At 67.0% G+C, this 15122-nt stretch overlaps 1 protein-coding gene across 2 annotated transcripts in view; it reads left to right on the top strand.

The window, feature by feature from the left end:
* The first annotated feature begins 2755 nt into the window (after positions 1 to 2755).
* The window catches only part of OLFM2 (olfactomedin 2), an 82082-nt gene continuing 69715 nt past the window's right edge, over positions 2756 to 15122 (top strand). Inside the window, exon 1 of one of the 2 annotated variants that reach the window (XM_065575563.1) lies at positions 2756 to 3010. In XM_065575563.1, the coding sequence (XP_065431635.1) occupies positions 2954 to 3010 (57 nt within the window). In that variant the 5' untranslated portion in view covers positions 2756 to 2953. Of the gene's footprint in view, positions 3011 to 13322; positions 13637 to 15122 lie in introns of those variants that run through there. The other variant, XM_005311397.5, reaches the window with a different exon arrangement.

Raw genomic sequence — 15122 nt, 5'->3', positions numbered from 1 at the left:
GGGGGGATTTGATAACAGCTTTCAACTACCTGAAGGGGGGTTGCAAAGAGGATGGATCTAGACTGTTCTCAGTGGTGGCAGATGACAGAACAAGGTGTAAGGGTCTCAAGTTGCAGTGGGGGAGGTCCAGGTTGGATATTAGGAAACACTATTTCACTAGGAGGGTGGTGAAGCACTGGAATGCGTTACGGAGGGAGGTGGTGGAATCTCCTTCCTTAGAGATTTTTAAGGTCTGGCTTGACAAAGCCCTGGCTGGGGTGATTTAGTTGGGGTTGGTCCTGCTTTGAGCAGGCGGTGGGACTAGATGACCTCCTCAGGTCCCTTCCAGCCCTGATATTCTAGATATTCTATGAACAGAGTCTGTGCCCCAAAGACTCGTACTGCTGATATGCTGATGGTGCAAAGAGGGGTTGGCAGCCCCGCGATGCAGGTCGGGGTTTAGGGAATCAGCCCCCCCGCAGCTCCCCTGGCTCCGGACAGCCGGGCCTGGCATGAAACCAGCCATTTCCGCTTCCTGGGCCAAACCAAACCCACGCATTGACCAGGGTTCGCTCATTGGGCTTGGGGCAAGATAGGCTGGTTGGGGGGAGTTCCTTCGTCCCTCCTCGCAGCCCAAAAGCCGCCAGGTGATCCTTGCCCCTGCAGACGGTATCAGAACCTGTGGGGATGCGAATCCCACAGGGACTGGGGCTCGGCTGGCAGGGCCCCTGGCCACAGGGAATCAGGGCGGGGGGGCTGGCCTGGCTCTAATACACCCCCCCAAAACAATGTGGTGGTTAAAAAGAAGGGACCTTGTTTCCTGTCACCTGAGCCTTGTGCACCAGCGTGCGGAGGGTGTAAGACGTGCTGCCTCCATGTCTCACGCCTGCTTTGCACAAGTGTGAACAAGCGCACCAGGCACTGGCGAAGTGGGGCCTTCCCTTTCCCCTGTTAGCGGGGGTGGGAGTCGCCCCCTTGCACCAAGAGAGGGGAGGACACAGACCACTCGGCACGAGGGGCCGGCTTCCACTGACCCCTTGGACTCTGGTCCCACCGTGCCCGGGAATAGCGAACGAGGAGCAGCCGCCACCCCCCGGCCTCGGCAGGGTCCCTCGCTGTGGGGAAGGGAGCAGCCTGGGTTGTGGCCGAAAGGGCAGAGCACTGGCCCGAAGTCAGTTACCTCCCCGTGGCTGGGACAGAGCCTGGGAACGGAGCTGCAGAGAAGGCAGATAATTAGGGAATTACATCCCTGCCAGGAGCTGTCGCAGCCCATGGGGGTGTGAGGGAAGAGGTGCTGGGGGTGGGGAGCTGTCAAGGGGCTGCCAGGCAACTCTTAAAAACAAGGAGCCAATTTATTCAGGGGGAGGAACCCAGGCTGGGGGCGGCTGATTGACAGGGAAGTTGCTGTGAGGCTCCCTGGCAGTTAATAGCAGCCTGCGCCATGCAGCTTAATTACAGGCCGGGGTCGTTAAGAGCATGGTCAAGAACGCCCCGAGCAGAGCGGGGAATCCTGGGGCACGAGGCGCCCGCTCCCCTGAGGAGCGCGGGAATTGCCAGCCGAGGGGCCCATCTACCCCGGCATCCCGTCTCCGACAGCCCCCGGCCCCAGTGCTCCGGGGCAAGGTGGCTGGAGCCCCGCAGGAGGCAGCGATGGGATAACCTGCCCAGCAGCCCCCGATGCTGAGGTCTTCCCCCCTGGCCCCGAGCGACCCCAGGCAAGCAGACGGCCTGTCCGTGGCAGCTCCGGGCGCCGTGCGGTCACATGGAGCTGCCGGTCTGCCAACACCGGCAACACACCGGCCCCCCGGATTCAGAGCCCTGCACGCGCCTCCTGTCATCCTGTGGCAGCCGCTCCCAGGCCCGTCAGCGCCCGCAGCAGCCCCAGAGCCCGGGTCCTAGCACAGCCCGAAGCCAGGCCCCAGCCCTGCCTCCGCGTGAGGAGCTGGTGGGGGCCATGCGGAGCCACTCACAGCATCCCCCCCCCCAGGCCCTCTGCCCACTCCCTGCCAGCTCCGGCACCCCCGCCCCCGGGTGTGTGGAGGGGCATCTGCCCGGCTCACCCCACTGGGGCTGGGCGCCCACCCCTCATGGCCGCCTGGGAGGAGGACGAACCTGGTTGGGGCACAATCCTCACGTCATGAGGGGCTGGACGCTAGGCCGGGTCCCGCTGTGCAGCCCCAGCGGGGGGCACCTAGAGGCCACAATGATGGGCACAAGGATTTGGGTAGGAGAACAGGGAGCAGGGCCCTCCCGGCCCAGGACACACAACAACAATGGAAGAAGGGAAAGAGGAGTCTTAACCCGCCCCCTTGAAGCGCTCGACCCCTCTCTAACCACTAGACCTCCCTCCCCTCCCCGAGCCGGGAGAGAACCCAGAAGTCCGGTGCCCAGCCCCTCCCCGAGCCGGGAGAGAACCCAGGAGTCCGGTGCCCAGCCCCTCCCCGAGCCGGGAGAGAACCCAGGAGTCCGGTGCCCAGCCCCTCCCCGAGCCGGGAGAGAACCCAGGAGTCCGGTGCCCAGCCCCTCCCCGAGCCGGGAGAAAACCCAGGAGTCCGGCGCCCAGCCCTCCCCCCGAACCCAGGAGTCCGCTGTCCAGCCCCTCCCCCCTAACTGCCCAGCCCCTCCCCGAGCCGGGAGAGAACCCAGGAGTCCGGCGCCCAGCGCCGCTAAGCAGGAGCCGGGCAGCCCTCCGCCCCCCCCGCAGGTGTTTGAGGCGGGGCCTCGCCCCCCACCCCCGGCAGGCGCAGCCCGGCCGGGCCCATGGGCCGGGCCGGCCCCTCCCCCCGCGCGCACGCTCCCTGCTCGGCGCAGCCCCGGGGTGCGCGGCGCAAGCGGCGCGCAGCGAGCCCGGCCGGGGCCCCGCGCGAGGCGGAGCCGCGTGGAGCCGCGCGGGGCGGAGGGTCCCCGCCGCGGGAGCCGGGGCCGCGGGGGAGCCGGAGCCGGAGCCGCCCGGGCCGGGCTCCGCGTCTGCACCATGCGCCTCCTCCCCAGCCTCTGCCTGCTGCTGGCGGCCGGGTCCCGGGCAGCCCAGGTAGGCGGGCGGGGGTCTCGGGGGCGCGGCCCCCCGGCGGGGCGGGGCGGTGGCTCCAGGGGTCTGGGCCCCCAGCTCCCCACGGGGGGCTCCCCTTGGAACTAGGGGTCTCGGGGGCGCGGCCCCCAGGCGGGGCAGGGCGGGGCGGTGGGTGGCTCCAGGGGTCTGGGCCCCCAGCTCCCCACGGGGGGCTCCCCTTGGAACTAGGGGTGCCGGGGGCGCGGCCCCCCGGCAGGGCGGGGCGGTGGGTGGCTCCCGGGGTCTGGGCCCCCAGCTCCCCACGGGGGGCTCCCCTTGGAACTAGGGGTGCCGGGGGCGCAGCCCATCACCCCCAGGGGGACCGTTCGGGTCAGTGGCTCCTAGCCCCCCCCCCAGGTGTGCACCTGTCTGGGCCCCGGGAGCTCTGCCCCGACCGGGCTGAGGTGGAGGCTTGGACCCAGGGCGCCGGGTGTTTCCCAGGGGAGCTCAGCTCCGGCCGGCCGGGGGTCCCTCTGGGGCCTGTTCTCAGCCGGGGTGGGGCTGGCTGTGGGCTGCTGGCCCCTGGAGCTGGCAGAACAGGTGCCAGGACTCCTGGGTTCCTCCAGCTTGTGGGGGGCTCAGCATCCTTGTGCCCCCGGCACCGTGTCCTGCTGGCCTCTCCCTGGCACCTGTGCCACGTCCTGTGCCCCATGGCACCCGCTGTCCCCCAGGCCCAGCCCTATCTCCGCTCCCACCCCGGGGCTGGCAGAAGTTCTCATTCCCACGGGAGCGTCAGTAACCGATGCCACCCGACTGCAAAAGGCCTCCCTAGCGCCAGCGTCAAGGATGCACAGGCTCTGCGCTGAGTCCCGGCTTTCCAGCCCCCCAGGCAGGAGCCCCTCGGTGTGCCGGAGCCCCCAGGGGACCCGCTCTTCCTGCAGGCCTGGCCACGCGCCTCACCGCCTCCGAGGCTGAGTCTGGGGGCTCCAGCCCTCCTGCTGCCCGCCGTGAGCTCTGCCCGGTGGGTCTGACCGAGCCCGACGCCTGGGCACAGACCTGACCCCTCTGCAGGGACCAGCGCGGCTCAGGCAGGATCGGCAGCGACCCCCGGGCGTGTCCCCCAAGCAGAGACGGGCTCGTTGGCCCCCGGCCCTGGGACGGCCCCATGTTGGCGTAGAGCAGCGAAGGCTCAGACATGGGCCATGCGGCCAAGCCAGGGCTCCGCCCGGCCAAGCCGCTGTGGGTCCGTCTGGGCTGGATCTCCGGCTCTGTCGGTCCCGGTGAGAGCTGCTGCGCCCCTCCGCAGACCCCTCCTCCTGCCACCTCTCGGGCATCGTCCCGCGGAGCTCGGCCCCGTTCCCGTGTGCTGCCTTCGTAGGGTTCATTGCTCAGTTCCGGGGCAGGGGCGTGTGGGTGTGTGTTCCCATTGTCCTCCCATCTCTTCTCTGCCCCAAGAGCAGCTTTAACCCTGCTGCACCCGCTGGGTAGCAGTGCAGAGTACAGAGGGAAACTGAGGCACACATTAGCTTCATAACAGTATTATAGAAAATTCCTGCCTTGTCCTGTCAGCAAAGGGGGAAATCCGTGCCCATCCCCCGGGACCCTGGGCTCAGGGTGCGGGGAGTTGGTAGCACTGACCCACGTGGGATTTGGCAGGTTCCTGCCTCCAGCTTCCCAAGGCTGCAGGATCCCAGCTGAGAGCAAGGGGCGTCTGGTCCCTCTGTGTGGGAATGGCCACGCCAGGGTGAGAGCGGGGCCCCAATGCTGGGCCGATGGGGGGGCGGGGGTGTCTCTTCCCGCAGGATTCAGGGGGTGTGCCCGGCCCAGTCTCTCTAGGTCCCTCTCTGCCCTCGGTGCCCCAGCTGTACATAGGGCGGGGGGAGACTCTGGGGAGAGGGAAACCGGAGTTTGGGGGAGTGGATGCTCTGTGCGGCTGCAATGTCTGAAATGGGGGGCTGGTGCAGGAGCCCCTTCCCCATCTCCCTGCTCCCCCACCTCCTCTAGTCCCATCCCCCCGTACTGTTCCAACCACCATTCCTGTGCCCACAGACTTCAGCTTCTGTGTGGAAGAATTGGGAAAGGTTCAGAAAAGAGTAACAAAAATGATTAGGGGTTTGGAACGGCTTCCGTATGAGGAGAGATTAATAAGACTGGGACTGTTCAGCTTGGAAAAATGACAACTAAGGGGGGAGATGATAGAGGTCTATAAAATTATGAGTGGTATAGAGAAAGTAAATGAGGAAGTGTTATTTTCTCCTTCTCATAACACAAGAACAAGGGGACACCAAATGAAATTAATAGGTAGCAGGTTTAAAACAAACACAAGAAAGTATTTTTTCATGCAACGCCCTGTCAGCCTCTGGAACTCTTTGCCAGAGGATGTTGTGAAGGCCAAGACTATAACGGGGTTCAAAAGGGAGCTAGACAGATTCTTGGAGGACAGGTCTATCAATGGCTATTAGCCAGACTGGGCAGGGATGGTGTCCCTACCTCTGTTTGCCAGAAGCAGGGAATGGGTGACAGGGGGTGGATCACTTGATGATTCCCTGTTCTGTTCACTCCCTCTGGGGCACCTGGCATTGGCCACTGACAAAAGACAGGATACGGGGCTAGATGGACTTTTGGTCTGACCCAGTCTGGCTGTTGTGATGTGTGCCCCCCATTGGGTGCAGTGGTCCCTCCCCAGCTGGTCTGAGCTCAGGGCCCCCATGCATACAGCTGGGTGGGGGTCTCCCCAGCCTGGCCCTGTGCTTGCGCATGGCCTGGGGAGGGGGCAGGGCTCCCCTCAGGGCCAGCTCCTGCCCGTGTGACCCTGGGTGGGAGACTCTCCCGGGCTGTGTCAGTGACGGGTGGGCCTGGCTCGCGGTGGGCGCTGGCGAGGGAGGAAACGGGGTCTGGGCCCAGCTGCTGCGTCCCTGATCCCAGAGTCCAGCCTCAGCCCTGGCCTGGCGGCAGCCCCGTTAACACCCCAGGCGGGCAGGGCACGGCACGCAGCCTCCAGGGCTCTGGCCCCGGGGTGAGTCCAGCTGAGTGTCTGCAGTGACCGGTCGCCTGGAGCCCAGCGTCCCTGGGGCCAGCTGCGGGAGGTCGGGCAGGGCGGAGTCCACACAGGGGGAGCTGTGACCCCAGAGGCCCGGCTCTGCTGACAGCCAACCTCCCCTGCTCTTCCCTCCCTGAGCCTCCGCGCCCCCCCCCCCCCCTGCTCTGGTCTGCCTCCCTCCCAGTCCCACTGCCTGGGGGTCCCTGGGCCAGAGGGGCTGCCAGGAAAGGGGGATCCTGGCTCTAAACATGAGCGATGCCTCCCACGGGTCCCCGCCAGCGGCACTGCACCGGCCCTGGGCCGGAATCTCCCCCCCCCCAAGCCCCACGGGAAGCCGGGCTGTAAACCCCGTGGGCTCCAGTGGCTAGAATCCAGGTGCTGCCCAGGCCCAGAGCCCTGTGGGGGGAGGAGGGGACGCCCCCGGCCTGGAGCTGGCAGGGCTCTGTCGCGGAGCGGCCGGTGGGATCTGCAGCTGCCTGCAGGGCTGGACTCCCTGGGGGGGGGGGGGGTGTGTGTCCCTGAGCTGCTTTTTGCAGACTCTGGCTCCCCCAGCCTCAGCCCTGGCCCCCACCCCGCCCAGCCTGGCAGAGCTGGCACCTGCGAGCCCTGTCCCAGGGCCTGGAGGCTGCAGCTGCTCCCGGGCTCCTGGTTAGACAGCTGGGCCTGCTCGCCCGCCATTGGCCAGCATCGGCTCTGTCTGCTGAATATGCATGATGTGCTGGGGGCTCTGGTTGGCTAGACAGCCGCTGCTCAGCCCCCCCTGCCCCCTCTATGCCCAGAGGTGGGGGCAGGGAGGTCTCGTCGTGGGGGCGGAGGGTGTCCTCCGCTCTGAGCCCGTTAGTGCTGTGCTCTGCTTCCACCTAGTTCTGCTGTCGCTCGCACCCCTGTGCAAAGTGAGCGTGTTACTCGCTGCTGGGTGGGCCTGACGTGCAAAGCGAGCGTGCAATGGTTGGGTGTGGTGCCCGAGGGCCAGGTGGGCCTGGCGTGCAAAGTGAGCGTGCGGTGGTTGGGAGTGGTGCGCGAGGGCTGGGTGGGCCTGGCGTGCAAAGCGAGCATGCGGTTGTTGGGAGTGGTGCACGAGGGCCAGGTGGGCCTGGCGTGCCAAGCGAGAGTGCAATGGTTGGGAGTGGTGCCCGAGGGCCGGGTGGGCCTGGCGTGCAAAACGAGCGTGCGGTGGTTGGGAGTGGTGTGCGAGGGCCAGGTGGGCCTGGCGTGCAAAGCGTGCGTGCGGTGGTTGGGAGTGGTGTGCGAGGGCCAGGTGGGCCTGGCGTGCAAAGCGAGCGTGCGGTGGTTGGGAGTGGTGTGCGAGGGCCAGGTGGGCCTGGCGTGCAAAGCGAGCGTGTGGTGGTTGGGAGTGGTGTGCGAGGGCCAGGTGGGCCTGGTGTGCAAAGCGAGCGTGTGGTGGTTGGGAGTGGTGCGCGAGGGCTGGGTGGGCCTGGCGTGCAAAGCGAGCATGCAGTTGTTGGGAGTGGTGCACGAGGGCCAGGTGGGCCTGGCGTGCAAAGCGAGAGTGCAATGGTTGGGAGTGGTGTGCGAGGGCCAGGTGGGCCTGGCGTGCAAAGCGAGCGTGTGGTGGTTGGGAGTGGTGCATGAGGGCCGGGTGGGCCTGGCGTGCAATGTGAGTGTGCGGCATGTGCAGGGATGCTCGCCCAGTCAGTCACCCGGACGCAGCGCGGGGGGTCCGTAGGGCAGCCCCGTTCATGCTGCTCAGCCCGGAGCCAGCCGAGCTGCAGCCACCCCAAGTTCAAACTCCATCGTCTGTCTCCACCTGACCTCGCTGGTCTGTTCCCGGGGGGCGCCCCCCATCCTTTGTTCTGGCTGCCCCCGGGTCGCGGAGTGTCCGTGGCCAGTGGCTGCTCGGTTTCTCCAGGGACGCGGGTTTCTCTCGGACAGTTTGTTTCGGTAACCCCTTCGGGCCTGCCCCTGTCTCCTGAGGGCGCCTTTGCCCCGCTCTGGCTCTGGCGCCCATGGACAAGTTTGGGGGTGTGCATTTGTCTGACTCTCCTCTCCCCCGGGAGCTGCGCTGCCTCCCTGCTCATTCTCTCCTTATGACCATGTTTCGTTCCCCAGCACGGCACTAAATGCCACATAACGAGCCTGAATTAACGAGCAATTTACATGCAGATTCCCAGTGATTACACTATGGTTGGGCAAATTAGAAGAGAATCAGTGAGGGCTGAGGTGGGTGCTGGAGCTGGGTGCTGGGCTCCGCGGGGGGTGTGACAAAGTGGGACTGTTCTTAATGTTTCCTCTGAATACTGGGTGGGTGCCTCAGTTTCCCCTATGCATTTCTTAAGTCTCCAGTGTGCATAAATGGCTGACACTCTGTCTCCCTGGCAACAAATGGCTGTGGCCCTTCCCCCCTGCAAGGAAATAGCTAAAAGTGAACAAAGAGATCAGGTGACCTCCTGGCCCAGGAAAGAGACAAAGCCCAGAGGAGGTGGGGCTGGAGGGGGTTTCAGTTTGGGGCTGGCTGGGGACGGGAAGGGAGGGCAGATGGGGTTGTCTGGCTCGCTGGGCCCCAGAATGGACCCGGCTGAGGGATCCGGTTCTCTAGACCTACAAGCTCTGTTTTAGACCATGTTCCTGTCACCTAATAAACCTCTGTTTTACTGGCTGGCTGAGAATCACGTCTGACTGCGAAGTGGGGGTGCAGGACCCTCTGGCTTCCCCAGGACCCCGCCTGGGCGGACTCGCTGTGGGAAGCGCATGGAGGGGCATATGCTGAATGCTCCAAGGTCAGACCCAGGAGGTGAAGCCGTGTGAGCTTCTTGCCCTGAAGATGGTCTGCTCCGAGGGAGAGGAGGCTCCCCAAAGTCCTGACTGGCTTTGTGGGGAGCAGTTCCAGAGTATCGCCCGGGGACTCCGTGACAGAAGGTCACTGATCTCTGGCTTATAGTGTAACAATACACACTTCCCGTGTAGGTGTCTGTGCCCCCTCCGTGGGGCGGGTACCTCAACGCCTCCAGCTCCCGTTCCCTTGGCCCCACGGGCAGAGCCATCTCCCTGCGGGCGACCCAGAGAGCGGGGCCGGTGTGAGTATTTCAGCCAGGCTGGGCATTGTGGGTGCTGCTGGGATGCCGGTCGGGAGCTGGGTGCCCCAGGCGGGGCAAGGGGCTTCCCTCATGGGGGTCTCTCTTCCCCGGCTGGCCAGAGTCCTGCAGAGAGCGGGCCGGGGCTGGGCACTCGGGGCAAGCAAAGTGGCAGCGTGAAGGGTCCGGGGCAGAGGCTGGGAGGGAGCCGGCAGGGGGGCGGGGCGGGGACGGGGCAGGGCAGGGTCTCCCCATCACACCAGCGCACAGCTGTGCTGCCCGCACTCCGTGGCCGCTGAGCCCCAGCCCGTCGCCTGCGGGGACTCGGCTGGTGCGACGCGCGGGCTGCTGGTGCCTCCTGACGCTCGCTGGGTCCCTGCCTGCGCCAGGCACCAGGACGCCCCGTCTCAGTCAGGGCAGGGCAGCGCTGCGGCGTCCGGCGCTGCTACCAACCACGCACAGGGCAGTGTCCTTGGCATGCAGCCTGGCGCGGGGGCAGGGAAGATGGGACAGACCTGGGGTCTCTGGGCCTCGACCCTCATGGTGCCAGTTCCAGGGGGCTTGGGGGGAGCCTCCCGCAGCATCTGGGCACCGCCTGCCTGCCCCCTGCCTGGAACTGGCTGCACAGGGCAGTGACGCTGATTTCCCCCCTTGCCCTGCGTCTCACCCCATTGCAAGCTCTGCCTAGCTGAGGCTGGGTGGGTCTGTGTGCCTGATTGAGGCACCTCACCCGGAGCCCTGGGGGGAGGGGGTTGCAGCCACCTTGCCCCTCCTGCTCCCCCGGGCTCTGTTTTTCTGCCCACCGGAGTCTGCCCCCTCGGCTTCATCCCTGTCTCCCCACTGCACCCCCCACCCAGGCACTCGGAAGAGCCCCCTGCAGCCAGCCTGGCCTGGGGCCGCCTCCACTCGCCCCACCGATGGGGGGGAGCCCAAGTAGCCGGCGCTGGCACCTGGTGCAGGGGTTTGCGTGATGGATAAATGCGGGGAGGGGGGGTGAGTGACTGTCTCGCTCCCACCCCCGTGGCCTGGGCGAGGCTCAGTGAGGCTGGAAGGCAGCAGGTTCCAAACGGGAGAGAGGAAGAGGCGTGGGCCGGTGGAACTCTCTGCCACAGCGTTCACCCAGGATGAGGAGTGCTGTTTACTGGTGTTACGGCAGGGCCCCAGGGTGAGGGCGTGGTGCAGACACTGAATGGAGACACTGCCCCTAAGAACTGACAGTCTCTGTGCAACCGAGAGCTGGGCAGAGCTGAGAAAAGGGACCAGCCATTTCTGTGGCTAACAGGTACGTCCCTAGTTAGATCAGTGAGGGGCAGAACGGGCCCAGGAGGTCTGGCTGGGCCACAGACCCCCTGCGTCCTGACATCTAACTCCCAGGGATCAGCCAGGGGCTTCCCCGGGGCCGAGAATCCCACCGCTGCCACCTGCAGGGCTCTGGGCGCCTTCCTCCACAGCAGTGGTGCTGTCAGAGCCGGGATACCGGGCTAGATGGGCCCTGGGCTGGGCTAGGGACTCGTGTGTGCGCGTGCGTGTGTGTGTGTGTGTGGTGCTGCTGTTGTAGCCGGGATACCGGGCTAGATGGGCCCTGTCTCGCTGTGTGTGTGCACACGCAGTGACTGCTCGTCCCCACAAGGTGGCACTGCAGCACCATTCAGTCCGGCTTGGTCTGGGTTCCCAGCGCTAGGCGGGGCGGAGAGCACGTCCAAAGCGCACTCAGCCCCAGGGAGCCCGTCCTCGGAGAGCAGCCCCTGGGGACGGGGACGGCGATGGAGCCCAGCCCAGCCCCCCACCCAAGGAACAGCCACAGTCGCCCTCCGGGCAATGGGAATCCGGATTCTGGACTCAGGACAGGGGCCCCGATTCAGCCAAGTGCCGAGCATTACATCGTGCTGAACCAGGGCCCGAAGTCACACAACTGACACCTCTCCCGGGCAGGGACTGTCTGTTGCTGTGTGTGGGCAGCGCCCGGCCCGACGGGGCCCCCGATCTCGGTCGCCGTGCGTCTGGGCAGCGCCCGGCCCGACGGGGCCCCCGATCTCGGTCGCCGTGCGTCTGGGCAGCGCCCGGCCCGACGGGGCCCCCGATCTCGGTCGCCGTGCGTCTGGGCAGCGCCCGGCCCGACGGGGCCCCCGATCTCGGTCGCCGTGTGTCTGGGCAGCGCCCGGCCCGACGGGGCCCCCGATCTCGGTCGCCGTGCGGCTGGGCAGCGCCCGGCCCGACGGGGCCCCCGATCTCGGTCGCCGTGCGGCTGGGCAGCGCCCGGCCCGACGGGGCCCCCGATCTTGGTCGCCGTGCGTCTGGGCAGCGCCCGGCCCGACGGGGCCCCCGATCTCGGTCGCCGTGCGTCTGGGCAGCGCCCGGCCCGACGGGGCCCCCGATCTCGGTCGCCGTGCGTCTGGGCAGTGCCCGGCCCGACGGGGCCCCCGATCTCGGTCGCCGTGGGGCTGGGCAGCGCCCGGCCAGAAAGGGCTCCCATCATAGAAATTATGTTAATGTGAACAAAACAAACACTCCTTCCTGTGTACTGAGTTCTGTGGATGCAGGATCCCGGACTCCTGGGTTCTATCTGTAGGTCTGGGAGGGGAGTGGGGTCGAGTGGTTGGAGCAGGGGGCTGGGAGCCAGGACTCCTGGGTTGTATCCCGGCTCTGGGAGGGGAGTGGGGTTGAGTGGTTGGAGCAGGAGGCTGGGAGCCAGGACTCCTGGGTTCTATCTGTAGGTCTGGGAGGGGAGTGGGGTCGAGTGGTTGGAGCAGGGGGCTGGGAGCCAGGACTCCTGGGTTGTGTCCCGGCTCTGGGAGGGGAGTGGGGTCGAGTGGTTGGAGCAGGGGGCTGGGAGCCAGGACTCCTGGGTTCTATCTGAAGGTCTGGGAGGGGAGTGGGGTCGAGTGGTTAGAGCAGGGGGCTGAGAGCCAGGACTCGGGTTCTGTCCCAGCATGAAGAGGGAGCTGCTCTCTGGCCCGATCCGAGGTAGTGAGACGTCCGTGTGGCCAGCAGGTGGCGACGCCGGGCTTGGAAACTAACCGGGGGGGGGGGCGCGCTGGGCTGAGGCAGGTGTGTGGGGGGGGCGCTGGGGGGACGCTCACGTAGCCTCTGTGCCAGCTCTTGCAGTCACAGCGCCGCAGCCGGGGGGCAAAGGGGCCAGTCCCGCTCGTGACAGAGAGGGGGCACGTGCGGGCCCCGGGGCCGCTGTCTGGAGTGGGGAGGGGCAGGGCTGGAGCGCAGCCTGCCGGGCACCTGGCCCTGTGACCCATCCCCGCTGAGCGAGGGTGCCCCAGGCGCCCCCCGCACAATGGGGGTAGTACCCGTGTCCTGCCCCATGCGCTCGGTGTCTGGCTCCGTGTAGCCCCTGTGGGGAGCAGGCAGCAGGCGGGGGAGACTCGGCACAGGGTTTGTACCGGGCTGGGGGGAAGGGGCGGAGAGTTACGATCAAGGGGCACTGACAGACCTGGGTTGGGGGGAGCCCAGGGCTGGGCTAGCAGGGGCTGCGGGTCAGGAGTGAGGGGCACCGGCAGAGCTGGGCGGGGGGCGGGGGGAGTTTACAATTAAAATTGCAAATGACGCAACCCCCCCCCCCTTTCTGGAGGGCTCGGCAGGTCTCTGGCAGCAGCCTCTGACCAGGTGGCCTGGTCTGTTCCCCTGTGTCTGGGCTTGGTACGGTGCCATCACCAGGGTGTCTGGGCACTTTCTCCCCTGCCTGGGGGGGTTAGCAGCAATAGCAGGGTCGGGTCCCCTCCAGGGAGGGGGCAGCTGGGCTGTGGGGGCTGCAAGGTCCTGGGGTCCTGGCCTTGTCAGCCATTCCCCCTCCCTCCTGCTCTGGGGCAACCCTGGGGGGGGCGGCAGGCCCTTCCCATCCTGCTAGCTACCCCTCCCCTGGAGCCCCCACGTGGGGCCAGGGCCTCTCCCTGCAGCCGGCTGACGATTGGCGAGGTCCTAAAGTGACTGACAGGGCCCCCTGTGCGATGCTCTACCAGTGACCAGCCCCCCCATCTCACCGCTTTGATGTGTCCTTCCCCGGAGCTCTCGTAACCCCCCTCCCCGGATTCCTGCCCGTTTCCTCGACAACCCCCTAAGCTCACGGCTGGTGCTAGAGGCTCAGAGACAAGCCCCCGTCTCCCCCCGCTGCCCCCCTGGGAGCCCAGGGCTCTGCGGAGACCGGGCCAGATGGCCAGGGCTTCCCGGTGCCATGTCTGCTCGGCTCCCCCCGCCCGGCCGGCCCGTGGCCAGCACCAGCTGACGTCACTCGGCTGGCAGTGATGGGGAGCGGAGCGGGGGTTCGCTCCAGCTGGGCGCTTTATAAGGACGGGAGCGGAGCCGCGCGGCTCTCTCCGGCTCGCTCTCAGCCCCGGAGGAGGCTGGGGGGCCGGCTGGCGAGCGGGGGCGCGAGGGGGCTCCCTGGGCCGGGAGCCGAGGGTTGGGAAGCAGGCTGCCGCCCCACCGAGGGGGGATGAGGCAGGGGCCGACATGACCGTGCCGCTGCTGAAGATCGGAGCCGTGCTCAGCACCATGGCCATGGTCACCAACTGGATGTCGCAGACGCTGCCCTCCCTGGTGGGGCTGAACGGCACCACGATCTCCCGGGCCGGCACCTCGGAGAAAATCGTGAGTCCCCATGGCCAGGTGTCTGCGGGAGCGGCTGTGTCTGGGGGGGTGTCCGTCCGGGTGCCCCGTGGCTGGGTGTCTGCGGGAGCGGCTGTGTGTGTGTTGGGACGGTGTCCGTCCATCTGGGTGCCCCGTGGCCGGGTGTCTGCATGAGTGGCTGTGTGTGTGTTGGGGGGTGTCTGTCTGTCCATCCGTGTGCCTGCGTCCGTCCGTCTGCGTGAGCGGCTGGGTGGGGGGTGGTATCTGTCCGTCTGGGTGCCCCGCACGCTGCTGGGCAGCTGACGCGGGGGTCAGGGTCCGTCTGTGTCTGGCTGCCTGTGCAGGGACCCTATTGGGGCTGTCTGTGTTTTGCTCCAGCTTGGCGGGGGATGCCCCGGTCTCCCTGCCTCCCCCACTTGGCATGGAGAGCCCCCCGGAGAGCTGTGCCGCTGGGGCTGAGCAGGGCGGGACCCCCGGGGGGAGAACAGACCAGCGGCTGCTCTGTGCTGTGGGTCCCCATCGCAGGGGACCGGGGGGAGGGGGCTGGTTGTTACAGATTTACTGGCTGCAGTGTTCTCTCCTGTCCGTCTGTCCGAGCATGGGGCTGAGTGGGGCTGGGGCCCCGCGGTCACGCTCCTGCGTTTCCAGACTTCTTTGGCTCCGGTTCCCTTTGTGGGGTGGGGCGGGATTTTCAGACCCTCCTGCACCCATGGCAAATTGGAGAGGGAAGTGTCCCTGCTGTGGTTCCCCCCCGGCCCCTGCGGGAGACCAGGCGAGGGGCTGGTGGCCCCCCAGCTGCTGCAGGGGAGCCGATGGGGCCGTGCCAGTGACCCCGCTGGCCGGCCCCTCTGGGAGGCAGGTCCTGCAGGCACTGAGTGAACAATAATCCAGCCCCCCCCCAGTTCGTTAAGTGACTCGCGCTGCACTGAGCATCTCCATCCCCTGAGCAGACCCAGGCTCGGCGGCCGCTTGCCGCCCTTGGCAGTGGCAGCACTGGGTGGGGCCCACCTGAGGCTCCTTAATTGCCTGAAAAAGCCCCCCCCCCCCCCGAAGAGGACAGACCTCCCCCCCCCCCACCCGCTCTGGCAGCTTCGTGCCCGTCCGAGTCGATTCTGCACCCGCTGGATGCGCCAGAGACTTTGCGCTTTCTCTGCCTTGAATTGTGGGCCCCGGCCCGGGGGTTCCCAGCTCTGCCAGCGGCTGGGCCCCTCGGGGCAGCCGCGGGCTGGGGACGTGCTGCTGGGTCTGTGATGGGACGTGCCCGCTGCCTCCGCCTCCCTCCTGTGCGTCTTGGGGCCTCGTTGGGGCGAATTGTTCGCTCGTGGACTGGAGCGGTCTTGGCTCGTGTGTCCTTCCCGAGCCGGGTGTCAGGTTCCCCCCCCACCCCCCCCGCACGACCGCTCTGATACCGAAAGTGTCTGCTTCAAACCCCCTCAGCACGCTGGGGGGACTGCAAGGGGCTGGGGGATCCCGGCTGGAGGAGCTGTGTGTGGGGGGGGACTGCAGG

This window comes from Chrysemys picta, chromosome 22, assembly GCF_011386835.1.
Source record: "Chrysemys picta bellii isolate R12L10 chromosome 22, ASM1138683v2, whole genome shotgun sequence".
Classification (NCBI taxonomy): domain Eukaryota; kingdom Metazoa; phylum Chordata; order Testudines; family Emydidae; genus Chrysemys; species Chrysemys picta.
The sequence above is the reverse complement of the archived record's forward strand: the minus strand, read 5'-3'. Positions and strand labels throughout refer to the sequence as shown.